The 14,042-nt window shown below is 47.5% G+C and overlaps 1 protein-coding gene across 2 annotated transcripts in view; it reads right to left on the reverse strand.

Moving 5' to 3' along the window:
* ADAMTS12 (ADAM metallopeptidase with thrombospondin type 1 motif 12) overlaps positions 1 to 14,042 on the reverse strand; it is a 263,545-nt gene that overhangs the window by 20,325 nt on the left and 229,178 nt on the right. For both annotated transcript variants that reach the window (XM_081825967.1, XM_081825966.1), the window contains exons 19-21: positions 12,508 to 13,617; positions 7,515 to 7,667; positions 402 to 578 (exon numbers count right to left, since the gene is read on the reverse strand). In XM_081825967.1, the coding sequence (XP_081682093.1) occupies positions 402 to 578; positions 7,515 to 7,667; positions 12,508 to 13,617 (1,440 nt within the window). The remainder of the gene's footprint in view (positions 1 to 401; positions 579 to 7,514; positions 7,668 to 12,507; positions 13,618 to 14,042) is intronic.

The raw sequence follows: 14,042 nt of genomic DNA on the forward strand, positions 1-14,042 counted from the left end.
ACTGAGAGGTGGAACTCTAAAATACACTGCGTGTGGCAAGGAGCTGGCCATGCCCCCCAGCTCAACTAGGCAGAGGCCTAGCAGAGGGATGTGAGACTCCGCCCTCAATGACTCTCCTCAAGAGTGGTCTGCACGCATTTCCCCAACATGGACCCCAGTTCTGCCCAGTATATCCAGAGGGAGACTGGGTTGTGCTAAAACACTGAATTGTCACAGCTGAAACCACACAACATAGTCTTTAAGTTGACCTGTTCGGCCTCCTCCATAAAGTGCTGTGCCACTGAGTGGAGGCCACTCATTGTCACAATGCACGTGTGGTCTCCCCTGACTTCTAGACTCGCAAGGTAACACAGAGATTCGCATTTGCCTGCGTCTGTGGATGATGTATCTGGAGGCCATACCTGGCTCCAGGGCGCCACGTGCCACTCCTCACAGGGCTCCATGTTGCAGCTCATGCTCAGCGGGGGACGAATGCCAGCCAGGAACTGGCAGTGAAACGGCCTCAGGCTGCGGTGGTCCCGGCTGTCCACACACTGAATCTCCCGGATCTGGAAGCCCCCGCTGCAGTTTCTGGAACACTGCATGCAGAGGGACACAAGAGGGGATACCTGAGTCCCTGGCATCAGGCTTTCATTCCCCTGAATTCCAGGGGGGTTTGCAGAGAGAACCATGGAGTTCCAGGCTTCCAGGCACAAAGCAGGGTGAAGTCTAGCTCAAGTGACCTGTTTCCCTCACAGGCCCTGGAGAGGGAGTCACTCAAGCAGCATCCAAAGATGGGGCCGCCCATGTCAGAAAACACAGGCGGGGAAGTCTAAGAACCGGGTGGCAAGTCCCGTTCTGTCACTCACTTGTCATGAGCTCTTGGGCAAGTCACAGAAACATTCTGAGCCTCAGGTGTCATAATTGTAAACTGGGATAGAACTGCCTCTCCCAGGGCTGTGGTGAAGATCGCAGACCCTGGGGTTGGGTGTCTGCAGGTGCAGGTCTGCCTCAGTGGGCAGCCAGTCCCTCTGGGGTGTAGTCATCCTGGGTGAACGAGGCTGCCCACAAGGGGACGTCTCTGCCAAGCCACACCCATCTCTCCCCAAGAATCCTGCTAAAAACCTGTTGGATCCGTGACTCTGAAGGCAGGATGGGTTGCCCTTTGTCAAGTGAAGGGCCTATATGAGGGAAATAATTGGAATAACTGCTCAGCAGGTTGACTCACGGGAGTGAGCTTGTCCCTACCACCATCCTTCCTCCCAGAGCCGACATCCCCTGCCTTCATCACTGAGAGTTTGCTCAGCACAGGCTCATGGAAAGCCATTACAAGGCCCTCCTCACTGCCCCCTCCCACACGCTGACAGCGTGCATAGCAGCCCCTGCATCCTGCTGACCCATGTGACAAGGGACAGATTGATGCTCTAATGCTTCCAAAAACTGAATGTTTAGCTTCTTAGAAATAAATGACACTTGCCAAATGGCACCCCCCCGCCCCACACACAAAACAAATAAAAAAACCTCACTTTCCTGGGCACCTGGGTGGCTCAGTTGGTTAAGTGTCTGCTTTCGGCTCAGGTCATGATCCCGGAGTCCTGGGATCGAGCCCCGCATCGGGCTCCCTGCTCGGTGGGGAGTCTGCTTCTCCCTTTCCCTCTACCCCTCCCCATCGCTCATGCTCTCTCTCTCTCTCAAATAAATAAATAAATAATTTTTTTAAAAAAACCTCACTATTCCGGCCATGTAGTAAGTACACAAAGTAAAAAGTAACTGTCAGTTTGAAATGAGCCACAAACAAATGAGGAAACATGCTAATAATTTCCACACAAAGCAGCCATTCGTTTGACAAAACAGATTTCTGGGAAATAGCATGTGATAAAGCAACCGGGCTCTGTATTAGGACAAGGGAATTTTACAAGACGTAAGTATGAAATGAGATTTTATTTTCCTATTTTTCATTTGTTGCTGCAATCTGTTTCAAAATTCAATTTTCAAATTAGCATTCCCCTTTTGTTATTCACATTCAATGGGAAATGAACTTTATTAATATGCTGAAATAAATAATAAGGGAAGACACTCACTAAATCCATGACTTTTCCATTCCATTTTCAAAACAGCCTCTTGTTCAGTTAGCAAGAGAGAAGGGGCAGGATATTAAATCACTCCTAATGCTGTTCTGTTTGTATGCTGAATGCCAATTATTATATTCATTTTCTTACTGCCCTAGAGGACAGTCATTTGGATTCATGTTTTCCTAACCTGGAGCCTGTGGACCAGACTGAGGACAGAAGCCAGACTAGAACAAAAAGCCTGGCCAATGCCCTACTGTGACCAAAAGTGCTCATTTTCCAGTTACCACCTCAGCTCTGGTCTGCAGACCAGATCAAGTTAGAATGAAAAATATCCTTAGCTTATAGGGGCCACTGGAAGAGAAAATGAAATCACAATTCTCCCTTGTGTTGTTTACAAAGTCATCCTGATACACGTTCCACGTTAGACTCACACAGGGTGTTCAGTCAAGAATAGTGAAATGCTCGAGCATAGCGTTGGGAGGTCGGTAGACTGCACTCAGGTGTGATCCTGACAGCAAGTGGTTACCTGACTGTGGGTTAACCACTGCTCGTCTCTCAGCCTCTGTTTCTCCATTGGTGTGGAAAGGTTAAACTAGATGATTAGACTATCCCAACATTCTGGAGTGGTATGAAGTATGGGATCGCTGCACTGTATTCTGTTCTGATTTCAGAATACTTTTCTTGCTTTCCAAGTTGAACCAAATACTAAATTGGGATATTAAAAAATGCTTTTCTGTTTCTTTCCTTATGCTGAACAGTTTCATAAGACCCTTAAGATTAAATATTTCATTCCAAAAATTCTAAGCTGAACAGCACCAAAATTCATCCTTCCATCTCTTCCCCCATGCCACCCCCACTTCCCTTCCAGTTCTTGGGCATTTCTATGTTCCAGACTCTATATTCCAATGTAACAGGAGAGGAGAGTTACATAAATGAGTAGAAGGAATAAAGATTACATCATACGTTGTTCATGATCTAGTGAGGGCACAATGGAGGAGGTGGGCAATTTCACCTGAAGAGGTCAGGAAAGGTCTAAATGAAGGAGCCAAAGTTTGAGCTGAAGCATATAGGATAAGCAGATGCTCACTCAACTGACAAACAGGGTGGGGGACATTCAAGATGGAGAGAAGGGCACATACAGAGGCACAGTGCTATGAAACAAGACTTGCTTGGGAACAGCAAGCGGATCAGACTGCTAGGGCAAGGAGTGGGGGTGGACAGAGAGATGCGCAGGGGCCATCATGGAGAGCCCCAGGGTCTGGACATCAGTCCTCACTGGAGTGGTCTTGGGTTCATGCTTCCTGTGGTCCTAAATGCTTCTAATTCATTGTCATTCCTCTATTTTTTAGGGATCCCTTAATCTAAAACCTTCGGGGGTGTTATATGTCTGACGGTTCAGACTTACAACAAATTATACCAAGAATAAAATAAATGCTGTGATTTTTAGTCTATAATGACCTTCCTGCTACTCAGTGTTTGCTTTCTGGGGACAGAGGCTCCCTTATAACATGCAATTCTATGTTTTGACATCTGCACATTGGACTTTAATATATGTTCCTGGGAACGTGTTATATATCAAAGTTGGGGATGGTCTGTATTTAGCAAGAAAGGGGCTTTTTCCCTATAAGTTCATTTCTAAAAATTCAGATCCAAAAAAATGTAGCAATGCCCCTGACCATCTATAAAATCTAATAAACACAAAGACAAGAAGGAGAATAAGACAGAAAGACTAGCAATATATACAAATATATTAGCAAATATTTGAAACCCAAGACCATAAGGAAAGACTGCCACTTTCTCTCACTTTCCAGCAAAAGTCAATGACTGCTGAAATAAAGGTGCAACACGGCCTAGGAGGGAAGACAGAACATTCCAAGAAAAAAATGTAAAAATGTTTCTGATTCATTTCAGAAATAGTCAAGATCTGTTAAGACTTAACTATGAAAAGGGAAGTGCTCGTTCTCAGAAAGCAAATAAAGGGGCTATCAAATCACCAGTTGACAAAACTTCAGAAGGTGCAGGGATCGAGATGTTCCACCAGGCGGTAAGTGGAGCTGTGGGAGATGCATCGCTTTGGTGTCAAACCCAATGGAAGGCTTTTCAAACCCATTTTGTCACTTCCTGAATTTCCTGCATGATGACACTCCCTCTTTTTTCCTCATACAAATTTTAATGCTCTGAAATTGGCGTGTGTCTTACAACTGATGTACATATTTATTGTATAATGTTCTCTTTCTTCCTGAAAAGCTGTCATTAAATGGATGACGTGTCCCCCTGTTGATGGTTTCTTAAAACCGGGAGCGTTTGGTAACAGCTGTGTGATTGAGCATTCGTGATTTAAACACCCCGAGCTTTCATTTCCTCAGTGGGAATTATAAAGAAGGTCCTAAGCTGGATGAAAACAGAACTGATGATCTAAAGCTCTTGTGTAATGCTAGGCACGTGATAGTATTGGCGAGTGCCAGGGCCCAAGGTAGGTCAAGTCCTCCAAAGTTCCTGGACACTTTGAGCACCTTGTCTGCTTAATACTGGGGAGTAGACACCTGCTCTAGCCAGTCCTGTTGAGAGAACTTTCTCCAAGTTTACCTGTCTACAGGCTTTCTGCCCTGAGTCCAGGAAGCCAGAGGTTAGCAAACACCCAAGAGCCAGTCCTGACTTTTATCTGGAGCTCAAAGTTTGCCCAGGATTTCTTCTGAACGGTCTTTTACCATTTACAAAGCTGTTTCACTAACATTCTCTTTTCTGATCCTTATAACAATTCTATGAGGTAATTGGAGGCAATATCATCCACTTTACTTCTCAGAGGTGAGAGAAACACAGTTTCTAAGCTGAATGCACCAGTGTCATATGCTGGTCATGACAGAGCAGGGCTGCCAACCCACATGTGTCCCATCCACCGCCCAGCACCACTTTTAGGATTCAGTTCTGCAGAACCGTCTTCCCAAGCATGCCTCTGGGACAAACCCGAGGACTACAACCTTAACTTTGCTTCAGACAGACTGATGCGTGAAGGGGAAGCAAGCCATCCTGAAAGACTGCTTCTAGACACGGTAAAGGCAGGGGGCTGAACGTAGAGTCCTATTCTACTCTCACACACAGGGGAACGTGTCCACAGCAGCTGTATCGGGCTTCATCAGGGAGCCCCACGGTGCTGGAGACAGAAGCCGGTAAAACAAGCACAACTCAGTCAGCCATCACAAAGCGAGAGGACTGCTGGCGAGTGACCCAGAGGCCTCAGGGCTGCTACCTGTAGGCTTGGGGCCGGCTGAGGCAGACCGGCAGTCCTATGAAGATTAAGGTGTCTGTGGATGGGGGGCGGAGACTGGGGGAATAATGCAGAAGATTCAAGGTAAAATTAGAATTCTTCCCTCTGAGAAAGTATCTGTGAAAAGGCAAACCATCAACATGGCAGAATCTAAACCCTCTGGGCATTTAAAGACATTAAAAGGGCCTATGCTCTGACTCTAGGTTTTGCAGGTTTGCCTCTGAGCGTGTTTCGAAGTCCTAATAGAACAGTGAAACGAAGAAGGCCCTCAAATCTTTCCTGGTGCATGATTTGGACTTCAGACATCTGTATGAACTGGTTAATAATGCGGTAGTTAAAAAGGAATTATACTTACTCGTCAAAATTTAAGATAAAATCTAAATTAACATGCCTGGGAAAAATGGAAGTCAGGTGTGTAAGACCCATAATAATAGAAACACAGAAGTCAGGGCAATTGACGATCAGTGGTTAAGCCACATCTTTGGCAAGGTTTATCTAGTATCCCGAGAGAAGAGACATTTTCTTGAGTGAGAGGAATGGAGTAACTTGGGAGGATCCGATCCTGGATGTGGTGGTTATCTCATTCTGGCAGGCCTGGTGATATAGGAGAGCTCCCACGAAACCACCAGAACCAGACGTACTGCAGGGGGGCATACATAGCCCCGCAGCCCCCCTCTCCCCATCCCCCACCCCCACCCCCCCGCCATGAGAGAGGACACCAAGAGACAGACGGGCCGGCCGAGCAGGGCTTTCCTCAGGAGGTCTGACCCCAGAGAACTGCTTCTGGATCTCTCATGCAGGGTTTTTCACAGGCTAGAATTCCTGGTACTTTTCATGGGAGTGTCTTTTCAAAAGTGTGAATGATTTCACACATCTGTCCTTTCTTCGAGCTAGACAATTTCCAAGGAAAGGACTATTCGCAATGATAACAAGGCGGGCCTTTAGGACTGCTCAATGTTTGGCCAGGTCAGGGATATAAAATGTCTCTCGAGATTTTTCTGGATATGGAAGAGAATTTGTAGCAAAGCATTTAGTCCTTGCTGGATCCTGAGTTTGTAAGAAGTTGGAGGAAAAAGAAAGAACTAGCACTCGTTCTTGGAAGAAAAATAGTATGAAAGCAGAAGAAAGGGAGGGTGGCGGGTATCAAAGGGATGTGTGGTAATCTTTCAGGGAGTAACCCTACTGTCCCTCTCTTCCCCAGAATCGGAGCCTTACTTTGGGAGAAGGAGCCTAACGCAGATAAATGATGTTGCACGCTCCAGGCTTCCAGATAAGTCTGCCAGAACCAGAGACGTCCAGTGAGACATCTGGTGGTCCTGCTTGTCTGGGAGCAGGAGCTCGATACTGGATGATGGAGCTAACATCTACAAGGCTCACCAGCCTCTCCAAACTTCTGGGTAGCTCTTTCTTCTCCCTTCTGTGTCTCAGCTGTCAAGAGAAACTGGCAGACAGAAGGCGCATGCGTTGCTCTCATCTCTGCACCTCCTCCTGCCCATCAGCTGTCAGCCCCACCACTGACGGGTGTCCTATCCCCCAGCGGCTGGCTCAGCCCCAGGCCAGCTTGGGCCTGGTTAGTGCCCCAAAGCACCAAGGCTAACTAATCCCGGAACCTGATACAGTCTTTCACAAGGGACCCTACAGACAGCACAGCAAGATGAGTAACCACAGCCAGATTAGCAGAGAGGGTATAACCACACTTCAAAAAGATCAGTACGGGAAATACACGTTGAAAGATCAATTTTTTTTCTGTCTCCGCTTTCTTTTCATTTGGGGTCTGAGGATGAAAAAGTACGCTTCCTTCGTGAGCAGCTGCTGAGTCATGACTCAATGATACCTGTGAGGATGTCTGGTTTAGAATTTAGAATTTAGAATGCGACATTTAAGTAATTTAGAAACAATGTGGCATGCTGGACCAGCAATCCGATACACGAATTTAACGTTTTGTTCCAGTTTATCTGGGAAGGGGAAAGGCCAGCAGGTAAAAACATGTGGGTTAATAACAGCCCTGTATGTGTTCTAAGGCTGCTGGGTAACTTCGAGCGGGCCTATGGTGATGCCCAGGACTGACTCCTCCAGGTGGTATCAGAGGGAAGGGCAGGAGGGAGGCAGCAAGGGAGGAAGGGAGGAGACACGCCTCCTTCCACAAGCGCGTGGCAAGGCTGTCGTCCCCCCAGAACCCACGGAGCCCGGTCACTTACCTTGCTCCACACCCCCACTCTCCAGCTGGTACAAGGACGGAGGTGGCACCTCTTAGCGGGGTCGGGCTTCTGGACGGCGGCACAGTCAGAATCCGTCCCGGTGCTACAGTCCACGCTTCGCCAGTAGGCCCCCAGCCCACAGCTGGTGGAACACTGTGGCGGGGAGGGGGACAGAGAGGACAGAGGCTGAGGGCCGCCTTCTCAGACATCCCCCGCCACTCTTGGACGCTCACCTAATCGCCCGCAGAGCCTTTCACAGAAATACCAGCGCTGGGGTCCCGCCCCAGACAAATGAATCCGAATTTCCCTGGGTAGGGCCTGGGCTTCAGTGTAAAAAGAAATGCCCTGGGAGGGGTGGGGGGTGCCTGGGTGGCTCAGTCGGTTAAGCGGCTGCCTTCGGCTCAGGTCATGATCCCAGGGTCCTGGGATCGAGCCCCGTGTCCGGCTCCCTGCTCGGCGGGGAGCCTGCTTCTCCCTCTGCCTCTGCTCCCCCTGCTTATGCTCTCTCTCTCTGTCAAATGAATAAATAAAATCTTAAAAAGAAAAAAAAAAGAAATGCCCCAGGTGATTCTAATAAACAGCCTGCGATGAGAATCTCTGATCAGTGCATGAGAAGAAAAGCAAGGGGAAATCTGCTTCTCTTTAAAAATCATCCTGGCCGGAATGTCTGGGGGCTGCAGACCGAATGCCCACTGCACTTCTTATCAGTGCTGTCAGTCAGTGCACAGGGGGTGTCAGATCCACGCATCTGCCTGTTAGAACACCGCAATGACCTTATGTCACTTCCTCCTCTCCACGACAAACCCATGGGTAGACCGGGATTGTCACAGTGCAGAATAAACCCCACGAGGCTCGGAGAGCTGGCTTGACCAAGGAGTAAGCCCGGGGCTCTCTGCCTCCAAAACGCCATATGCTATCTGTTAGAGCAGTTCCTCTCGAACTTCAGCCTCCATAGGCGTCACCTGGGCACCTTGCTAAATGCAGGGGCTGAGTCAGCAGGTCTGGGGTGGAGTTGCAGATTCTGCATCTCTAACCAGCTCCCAGGTGCGGCCTACAGCCGACCCTCCAACGGATGCATGGCAAGTGAAGCTGAGATCTGCTGAGCTCAGCCCCACTCAGCAGAACCTCCCAGATGATCCATAGACTCATGAACAAAACTCTGAGGTTTTGTGGTGGTTTGTCATCTAGCATTATTGTAGCAATAGGCAACGGATACAACCACATAACAGGTATCTTTCCTACATTTTCTCTAGCCTTCTGAGACTTGGGGTACAATTAAAATTCTGCAGTTAGCTAATGGTGTGATCTTTCGCAGTTTCCTAACTCCCTAGCCTATAAAACTGGTGGTAACATTAGGACCACAGAGATTTATGCACATGGTCAGGACTCTACAAATGTTACCTATTAAACACAACACAGCTGCGAGGTCAACATTGTGAGTCCCACTTTCCGGGTATCTGGGGCCCAGAGACAGAAGCCACGTTCAAGGCCACATTGTGTCTCTTGTTAATTTCATATTATGACAGAGAGAAAAATATATTTGCCCAAACCCAGGAAAGGACCTAGTTGAGATGGAATTCCCAGGCTAGTGATAACCTGGTAAATCTCAAGTGGTGTCTAGGACTCTTTGTACCATATTTGTGTAGCAAATAAATGCATGTTGTCTCTGGGGCTCTGACTTTAGTCCTGCCAGATTCAGATCCCGTGAGCAGACATTTAATTCCTTTTGACAGTTTTTACGGAGGCAGCCAACAACAGCGCGAAGGGAAAGCTGACAGAGGGAAAAGCACGGAACACAGTAAAAGTGAGATGGGGTTCCATCAACTGTCACTTGTATTAGTTTCAAACTGGGAGTGAGGGATGAGACAAGAAAGTGGGACCCTGAGGAGGCGGAAGGACTTCACTTTTTCCTGGAAACCTTCATCCTTGTTAGGTTTGCTAGTGGCCCTGTGGCCACCGATGTACCAGGTCAAGGAGCAGGTTTCGGGATGTTCAGAACCGGAACTAACAAGGAGGGCTGCATCGGAATCACGTGAGAACTGCCGTGAATGGCTCCGGAAAATCGTTCTGTCAGTTCACACAACTGCACAGATGACATGTAACGACCAGCCCTGGGGATCTGACCGGATGACGGGGCAATTCAGTGAGACGTGATTTTCTGACCACGTAAGAGCCACACCACGCACACTGCATAGCGCCTAGGTTTTCTGCTTGTAAACAGATACCAGAGCAAACACTTACTGGGTGCTTCCTATGTGCCCCATACTCTCCCGAGTACCTTACACATAGTTACTCCTTTTACCCCCTACCGATCTTTGAGTCGGGCATTGTCACTGTCCTTGTTACACAGATGAGGAACCTGGGTATGTGAGGACACAGTGAGTGGCCGAGCAGGATTCCAGCCCAGAAAGTCTGGTTTCAAGCTTTAGTGTCTTTTTATGGTGTTAACTTAGTCTTTATATCCATTCTTTAATTTTTGAAGTCACAATCTGAGGAACGTATTGTGTACAACGGGGAGCCTGAGCAGCCCTTCCACACAGGACAGAAAGTGGGGGGACATGGTGAGAGCGATTTCGGATCAAATGATAAGGAGCTTTAGAAATGACTTCCAATCTTAGGGGTCAGGAGAGGCTTTCTGGAAGAAGCAGCTCAAAGTTTGGTCCTGAAGAACAGGGCAGGATTCACAAGGGCAGAGGAGGAGGAGAAGGCACTTCAAGGCAGAGGGAACAACGTAAACAGACTGAGCGGGGCAGGAGGCTTAGGGGAAACCGAGCAGTTTCGATCTGCTGAAGCTAAAGATGGTGAGGCAGAGGGGAGGCAAGTAAAGCTGTTGTACTGTCCGAGTCGGTTTATCTGAATAACGAAGAGACAGGAAAGATTTGTGAGCAGGAGTTTGGAATGATTAGCGAATTCTTTCCAAAGACTAACTTGGCAATCTTAGGTCTCTTGTGATGACGTGTGGAAAGTGCTGCCGAGGGGAGAGGCTGGAGGTGCTCAGACCAGCGAGGAGCCGAGAGCAGTAACTGAGGCTCCTTTCTTGACTATTGGGTCACTGCTGGCATTGGACCGGACAATTCTTCCTTATAAGAGACCGCCCTGAATGTTGCAGGGATTTATAATCTTCGGCTCTCAGATATTCAGTGTGGGTAGCGGCCCCCTCCCCCATCACCAGAACAAACAAAAGCATCCCACTCTTCTCCACGTGCCTCCCGCCATTAGACTGGAAACCACTGGCCCCAAACGAACAGGAAATAAAGAGATGACAGAGATGATGAGGTGACACTGACTTGAAAACCTGTCCGGGTTTTTATAGGGGGCTTGGGGAAGACTGATATCAATGGGGTGACTGAGAGGCCATCCTAAAGAAACAGCTTCAGAAATGGACAGAATAAAAAAGTCACAGGACAATGGGAAAACCAAAGTTTTCATTCTGAGTCCTGATCCTCTCTGACAATTCTGTGTATTAAAGATTTTGTCTCAAAAGATGTATAAAGGGGGCAGGCAACCCAACCCTATCACAAAGGGAATTTCTGCCAAATGTTGAACTCTGTTCTCATAATATCCTTCGCAGCTCTGAAAAACTGCAATGTGGACCAAGTCCCTTTTTCTAGTCAAACTACCTGGAATTAACAGCTCTCAGTGGCTTCACCATGGTTGTCAAATTTTTGGTGAGCTATGATGTATTCTGTAAGACAGTTTATTTCTGTCAAAGACAAATGATGACATTTGCAATAAGTCAAGGGTAGCTTGATTTACTATAATCAAAATGTATCAATTGACTTCTGGCCTCTATGATCATCTGAGCAAATATATACTTTTATTTTGGTTTAATTTACAGGTACACCACACTTTACTCAGAGATAATGTATTTTTTACAAATGGAATAGAGTGGAGTTAGAAGGTTCATCATCCAACTGACAATTATGTCTTTAGACAAGTCACTTGACTGCCACAAATTTTATTTTCTCTATCTGCAAATTGGCATAAATGAGACCTTACCTGCTCCTCAGGATTGTCAAAAGGAGAAAACAAGAACTAGATATGAAAGTGGTTTGGAAATTAACATGCTTTATAAATTAAATGTACTGTAGTTATATTAGCTGCAAATACTTCATTTCTCTTTGGCCAGGGAGAGAAGTCATGTATCGTCACAAAAATGCTGACTAATTTGAACATGTGATTATTTTGCCACAAAGTCCTCTTTTGAGTTGTCAAATTATTTTAACAAGTTCATAGACCGTGCATTCAAAATTCAAACGGGTGAAAATGATTTTGATGCTTCAAAGGACACTAATTAGTTCTAGAAATGGAAAAACAAGTATTTAGCCAAATTTCTGAAGCTTGAAAACAGGGGCCAACATTCTGTCGTCATATTTATTCTCTTCTTCTTCCATATTCTAATTCTTTTAATGAGCCAAAATGATTTTTTTTCATGCAAGTACTCAAACAGACCAACAAGAAAAGAAAACCATTGATAACACTGAGTTAGAGAATGCATTTAAGGAACTTTATCTTCAATTCCCACTCCAATTAGGATTACCTGACAGATCTAGAGTCCCAACATCAGCTTTGCGAGTGAAATGCTACCTCAGGCCCTTCCAGCCGCTCCTCAGTGGTTCGAAGCTGGGGGCGTGTTGTGGGTGGTCTACACCAGCGCCACCACCCCGTAGGTAAGAAGCGGCTTCTGAAACATGGACTGAGTTCTCCGCTCTCTCACAGCTGGCTTGCCCAGCCCTCCTGACTTAGTTCAGAGTTCTTTTCACTTTATCGCACCATATTTGTCCTCCCTCCCCGGAGATTTTTATTTTTCCCTCTCTCCTTTTTGGAGTTAGGGAGGAGAGGAGGGAGGTGAGGGCACGGACCTGACTGCTTCACGTTTCTTCTACATCGGGCTAGATCTTATACAAGCCCATTTTGAAATCTGCACAAGAATGCAAGAGCCCTAGCTATTTCCCTACAGAGTCGGGCATGGGGTGAGAAATGGAGCTCCTACCTCACTCCAGTTTCCAACAATCCAGTATGCGGAGCCGCCGCCTGTTGAGAGCTCCTTGTAATCCGAAGCATTGAGCAAAAACCCCTCAGCGATCAGACTTGTTGCATCTTCCTCGGTCAGGACCAGTCCGGAACCCTGCGTTAGATTGGCGTTGCTTGGAAGTTCTGGAGGGTTATGGCGGACCGCGTGTTCTGTTGGTGCTGGCCGGCGGTCTCCTCCCAGAGGGAATGGAGTGTTTGCTGGCTTTTCAGTGGCCATCCCCTCAGCGCCAGGCGCACCATTTTTGAGAGTAGCAGGACTTTGGCTGGGCAGCAGACCTTCCATCGCTGTGCTGAAGGGTGCCCAGAGATAAGGTGTTGGTGGAGGCCCAAAGGGCATTTCCGTACTTCTCACCACGGAAGCATCATTTCCGGCTACTCTGATTTTAGTCCATGTTACGGACTTGTTTTCATTTTTGTTCTCAGACTGTTCACTGTCTTCCCCTGAGCCACTATGAATCTCTATCCCTGGCTCTTTGGTCAAGGTATTGTAAAATGGAGTCACCTGCCACGTCACAGGCTTGCCGGAAGACGGCAAATCAGCACCAGTCACTGTCGTGGTGAAAAGGTCTCCCTGTGAGGTAGGAGCAGTGTCTGAATTGGGAACATTCTCTTCATTTGGCTGGATACTCAAAGCCCAGGAAGTGAGGATGGGCTGGGAAGTACTTCCGGTGGAAAGGACATAATTGGAGCCCGGTTCAGTTTGGCGTGAACTATTCTGACACCGTTTGGCATCCAGGTCTCCTTGTGCGGGGGCCGTGGTAGGACCGGGGCTGCTGACGGCCCGAGCGCTTGTGCTCACAGGCCCGGGCACCGTGGGTGTGCTCAGCGTTCTGGGACTGAATGGAGTTGGAAGGATGGGCTTCAGGGGGTCCGGCTCAGATGTTGGGAGCTTTTTCCCACTGGGAATCATGCCTTTGTGGGGTTTCAGAACTCTTCGGACAGAAGGGCATTGCTGGAGGCCACAAAGAGCTCGGCTGTTGGGTTTCCTTGTCACATCGCAAGGTTCGTCATGGTTCTTGGCACACGTGACACTGCGGATCCGCACTCCACCGCCGCAGGAAACAGAACACTGGAAAAGAGAGACAGCTGTTAGATTCATGGGAAAGGTGCACTGGTTCTCTCATGCTCAGGTTTACAACAGGCGAGAACTGGCCCGATGGAAACGGAGCTGGGCAGCCGAACTTGTTTTCTTCCATCTTTATATCTGGTTTCTGAGCTCCTTTAGTTCTCCAAGGAAATAGGTATCTGCTGGAGACCAGAGGGGGCTCAGGACCAACCATTTACTCTTCGCAAACTGAATATATAAGCCACGACATAGTAAAACTGAAGTCTCCCTGGGCTCTGAACACAGGACAGAAAATTCACAGAAAGTGCAATGATGTATACGAGTTACCTACTCTTTTTAAGAGATGGTAAGATTATCTTTCCTAGGGTTGTGATGCTGTTAAATTAACACAAACTGTTTATATATTTTCTGGAGTCTTTGGTTATAAC

The sequence above is a fragment of the Leptonychotes weddellii genome, chromosome 7 (assembly GCF_054177405.1).
Source record: "Leptonychotes weddellii isolate Sample4059 chromosome 7, ASM5417740v2, whole genome shotgun sequence".
Classification (NCBI taxonomy): domain Eukaryota; kingdom Metazoa; phylum Chordata; class Mammalia; order Carnivora; family Phocidae; genus Leptonychotes; species Leptonychotes weddellii.